The sequence below is a fragment of the Zalophus californianus genome, chromosome 11 (assembly GCF_009762305.2).
Source record: "Zalophus californianus isolate mZalCal1 chromosome 11, mZalCal1.pri.v2, whole genome shotgun sequence".
Lineage (NCBI taxonomy): Eukaryota > Metazoa > Chordata > Mammalia > Carnivora > Otariidae > Zalophus > Zalophus californianus.
In genome coordinates this window covers 21,455,850-21,460,385 of record NC_045605.1, presented here as the reverse complement: position 1 = coordinate 21,460,385, position 4,536 = coordinate 21,455,850, and the positions used below count along the sequence as shown (strand labels likewise).

Sequence of the window (4,536 nt, the reverse complement as noted above, 5' to 3'; positions counted from 1 at the left end):
CCAGGCAATCAGGGTGCAAGTTACTATCTCTAGACCCCCTAGATACCCGCTTCTCTTCTCCCACGCCCACCCCCAAAGAGAGTCTCATTTCTAGAAGGCAGAAAAACTTTCTCTCTTCAGAATTCCTGATGCAAATTCTTTTCTAAGCTCTACCCTTCTCCTCACTCTGGGAATAGCATTCGTGAACAAAATTCAAGAAGACCCAAGCTATCTCTTTTCACTTTGCTACTCTCCTCCCTACGAGGCCAGGGTTATGTGCTTTAGTGGGAGTGTGATAAAAAGGATAATATCGAGAGAGAGAAACATTTAAAAAGAAGAAAGAAAGAAAAGAAAAGAACATATCCTACCACAGAAAGAAGGGGGAAAGCCAGGAAAAGAATTGACCTATTCTCATCTCCCTTGTTGTTTTTTTTTAAATTTTATTATGTTATGTTAGTCACCATACATGACATCATTAGTTTTCTATGTGGTGATCTACGATCCATTGTTTGCGTATAACACCCAGTGCTCCATGCAGTACGTGCCCTCTTTAATACCCATCACCAGGCTAACCCATCCCCCCACCGCCCTCCCCTCTAGAACCCTCAGTTTGTTTTTCAGAGTCCATCGTCTCTCATGGTTCATCTCTCCCTCCGACTCCCCCCTTCATTTTCCCTTCCTTCTCCTAATGTCCTCCATGCCATTCCTTATGTTCCACAAATAAGTGAAACCATATGATAGTTGACTCTCTGCTTGACTTATTTTTGTTTTTGTTTTTGTTTTTTGAGAGAGAGAGAGGGAGCGTGTGATGGGGGGTGGGCAGAGGGAGAGGGAGAGAGAATCTTAAGCAGGCTCCACGCCCAACCCAGAACCCGAGGCAGGGCTTGATCTCAAGACACTGAGATCATGACCGGAGCTAAAATCAAGAGTCAGGCGCTTAACTGACAGAGCCACCCAGGCGTCTCTAGTCTTCTTATTCTGAAGCAACTTTCGTACAAAGTGACAGGTTCGTAAGAACCTGCAGGAGACATTGGTTTTACTCTCAAAGTGTTTTGTTTTCCCCCCACTCCATCACCACCACTACCAGGGACTAAGATGGAAAATCTAGAAAAGGAGAGGACTTTTTCTCACATAAGCAGAAGGCAGGACCACGTGTTTGCAATCCGAAACGTGGCTTTCTAGGAAATCATTGGGAGGAGGCTGAGGCAATAATGTCATCCAGAGATTGGAGCCCCCAAAGGATAAGCAACATCTACAGGGTTTCATTGCATAGGTCATAACCCCTGCAGCACCTGAAGTTCACCAGGTAGACACTCCATTTTATTTTGTCCACATTAGCACAGTTTTTCAGGCAGCCCATGAAGGTTAACCACAGAGTCCCATCTTCTGCAGGAGGAAGGAGAAACAGATTAGCAAATAGGCTTCCGCAAAGAAACTTCTTACCAGCCCCTACCAGCCGACAAGAACAACCTTGTGTGTAGTTCAAGTCTCTGTTATTCAAACACGCAGAACTGCAAGATGTTGCAAGTTGAGGGCTTCCGGGAAGGAAAGCAGTGGCAGAACAGTTTGCAAAAGTTCTTAGGGGTGGGGAGGTGATGACAGCAGCAATGGAGGGATTTCCAAAGCTGAACGTTTTCAGTGGAGAATCTTAACACTGGTTTAAGTCAGGGTTATAAATGCCAAGGGTTCGCTTAGCACGAACCGTAGAACAACCGAGAGGGCCATTTAACCCGAGTCTATTGCTCACATTGGCCCCTCTATCTCCACAGTTTAAAACCACCCCCATGAAGGTCCAGGCATGGACAGACAAGGAGCTGCTCTCCCCACTCCAACAAGCACCTGCTCTCCACTGGCCATATTGTGCCTCCCCTCTTCCTCTTCACCCAGTCTCCCTGCTTTCTGCAGGCTTCTCAAAATACGGGTACCGTAGCTATAGATCCCCACCCCTCCGTGACCACCTCCACCTATTTTTCATGATGGTCTATGATGGGGGTAGGGAGAGATCAGGCATCCCGGGGCTGGGGCTGCCTGGGGCAAAATAAGGTCCCTGCTGTTTCCTAGGGCTCCTATGTCTGGTCAGCTTCCCCCACCCCCGTCCCCCAACTTACTCTTGAAAATCCTCCCAGTCGTGCAACTCTCATCTTCTGTAGCAGAGCATATTCCTCTGCCTCTGGAACACCTCTCTCCTGGAAACTGCAAGTGGCACATCCTACACTGAATGATTTCTGTCATTGGGGCCGGGAAACCAGGAATGGAAATGAGAAGCGACCTCCCGCTGCCATGAGAAAATCCGCCTCCCCTTTGAGATGGGAAGTCGGCTTGGAGTCCTGGGAAGGCTTACCCAGAGGCCCGTGGAGTGTGGGCATCTGCCTCTATGAAGAGAGGCTAAGCCAGGAGAGGGACGGGCGTTTATGGTCTCGAGAGATTGGGCTGGGAAAAATGGGAGGGGAAAGAAAGGGGGCGGGGCAAGGAAAAGAATGAACTTAAGACGGAGATAATCAGGTCCTCTTCATACTCACTGTAGTAGTGGTTATCAGCAACAAATAGCTCATGCACTGTGCTGCCAAGAAAAAACAAAACGAAATCTGCAATTTCGTCCGAGATTTAGCCCCGCACGGGGCCCCTGTCAGGCTTGCCGCACACGGGCTCCCTCCTGTGCGGTTCACCTGGGGCCACGCTAGGCTCTTTCTGTCCCTCCAAAGCCTTGGCACCTGCCTCCTGGCATCTCTGCACCTCCTCCTTCCTTTCAGTTCCCTTCACCTCCGTGGGGCCTCACGGATACCCTACCCGCCCCTACAGCACAGACCACAGGAGAAAGATAAACGCAAGGTCTATCTCTGGCTTCCTTTCAACACCCAATGCCCGCTCTGCCTGGCTCATCTCCTCCCTCCTCCCGTCTTCCCCTCCCACACCATCATCTATTTCTACTCACTTGTGTGTTCGCCGTCATACAGTGACCCAGAGAGTACTGTTGGGGAAAGAGATACGTGCTCAGCAGACCTCATTTTACAAACCCCAACTCGCAACTTCTATGAAAATCTCAATTCCTTTATAATCCACCTATTTCCTGCTCTAAGGGGGAGACTAAGCCTCTGGTGAAGGGATGTGATGCATTGGAGGTGAAAGGCATGGTATAGAACGTTCATGAGGCTCCCATAAGAGCCCCTCCGTCAAGGGAGCTCTGACCCATTCCCCTATCCTGGACCCACCTCACCAACGTCAATGCTAGGGACTCACTTCTAAGGCAGCTGAGCAGGAGGGGGAGTCCCAAAAGCAGGGGTTTGTCCATTTTGAAAAGAAAAAGGAGCAGGTTAGGGCAGGAAGCTGCCAGGTGCCTATTTATACCTCTGCCAGGCTGGGCTTCCCCAGGAAGGGTTAGGGGTGGGGACACTACAGGAATGCTGGAAAGGCGTACTCAGCTCCTAGGGAAACCAGTGACTCTGTAGTTTCTCTTTTTGGAGAACTGGGGAGAAAAAGGACCCATGAGGTAAGTCCTGGACCTGATTTATTCCAGTCTGACCACCCAGGGTGCCATGTTCTGTGTTTTTTTTTTTTTTCATGAAACCACACTGTGGGAGAAAACGAGGTTAAGTCAGAGCTAGGTGGGTAGGACTCAGAGTCATCTATGCCAAGGTGCTCATTAGAGCTGAGTCCATGAGCACGAAGCATGGCAACACAGAAAGGGTGCCGAGCATAGACCCTTAAAAAGGCATACCTGTGGGGAGTGGAGGAGAGAAGTGGAAGGTTAGACTCAGGGACACTGACCGAGGATTCTCAGGAGGGGCCAGTTTCACACTTAGGCACCCTGGGACAAAGCAGACCCTGACACTGAGAGCTGAGGAGGAAGCTACTTCCCATTCTTGGGAGTTTCCCAGAGGTTGAGACAGATTTTGTTAGGAGACAGAGGTCTGAGATTCCTCCTGGAGTGAAGGTAGCTGGTCCTTCCCACTTGGTGTCAGGCCAGGTATTAGGGGCAGGGGTTACCTCAACTCTGAGAAGCGCTAGGTATTCAGTCAGAGAGGTGACTGGAGGTACAATTCCCATGGAAGGGATTGAGCTGGTGGATTCTAGGAACAGCCGCACCTAGAGTCTCGTTCTAAGTTTTCTGGTAGTTTCCTTCAGTTATTCCTATACCTTTAACAGGTGGGAGACTTGTCTCTGTTGTCATCGCAAGGAACTGAAGGAAAGGACTGTGCTTTTGCAAAGCAATAGAGGGAGAGAAACAGCAACCGGAAGGAAGCAGATTACAATGGGGCACAATTTAGGGCTACAGAAGCAAAGTGGGATCTTGGTCTAAGCCAGATGTTGGCTGAAGACCTGGGGGACAAGAGTGACGTGTGGGGGGGATTTCCTCCATGGTATATCGGAGGTTATAACTAGTTAACTGCTTACCCAGGGCACCTAGGACCCTGGTCAAGTTTTGAAGTGAGACCATTGAGTATTTATGTGTTCCCTACACACACACACACACACACACACACACACACACACACACACACACACATCACACACACACACACACACACACACAACATCACTGATTTTTGTGTTCTGCAT

At 49.4% G+C, this 4,536-nt stretch overlaps 1 protein-coding gene across 1 annotated transcript; it reads right to left on the bottom strand.

Moving 5' to 3' along the window:
• Window positions 1-1,163: 1,163 nt before the first annotated feature.
• On the bottom strand, window positions 1,164-2,344 carry PATE1 (prostate and testis expressed 1). Its single transcript, XM_027580408.1, has 2 exons — window positions 2,088-2,344; window positions 1,164-1,365 (listed from the first exon to the last, which is right to left on the bottom strand). The coding sequence occupies exons 1-2, from the start codon at window positions 2,209-2,211 to the stop codon at window positions 1,232-1,234; spliced, it is 258 nt and encodes an 85-aa protein (XP_027436209.1). The 5' UTR covers window positions 2,212-2,344; the 3' UTR covers window positions 1,164-1,231.
• Between the last annotated feature and the right edge of the window lie 2,192 nt (window positions 2,345-4,536).

Bases quoted from the DNA above. Each gene is read 5' to 3' on its own strand.
- PATE1 (XM_027580408.1), bottom strand. From the start codon at position 2,211: ATGACAGAAATCATTCAGTGTAGGATGTGCCACTTGCAGTTTCCAGGA. The intron at 1,366-2,087 runs GTAAGTTGGGGG...TTCCTCCTGCAG, and splicing joins GACTGGGAGGATTTTCAAGA to AAGATGGGACTCTGTGGTTA.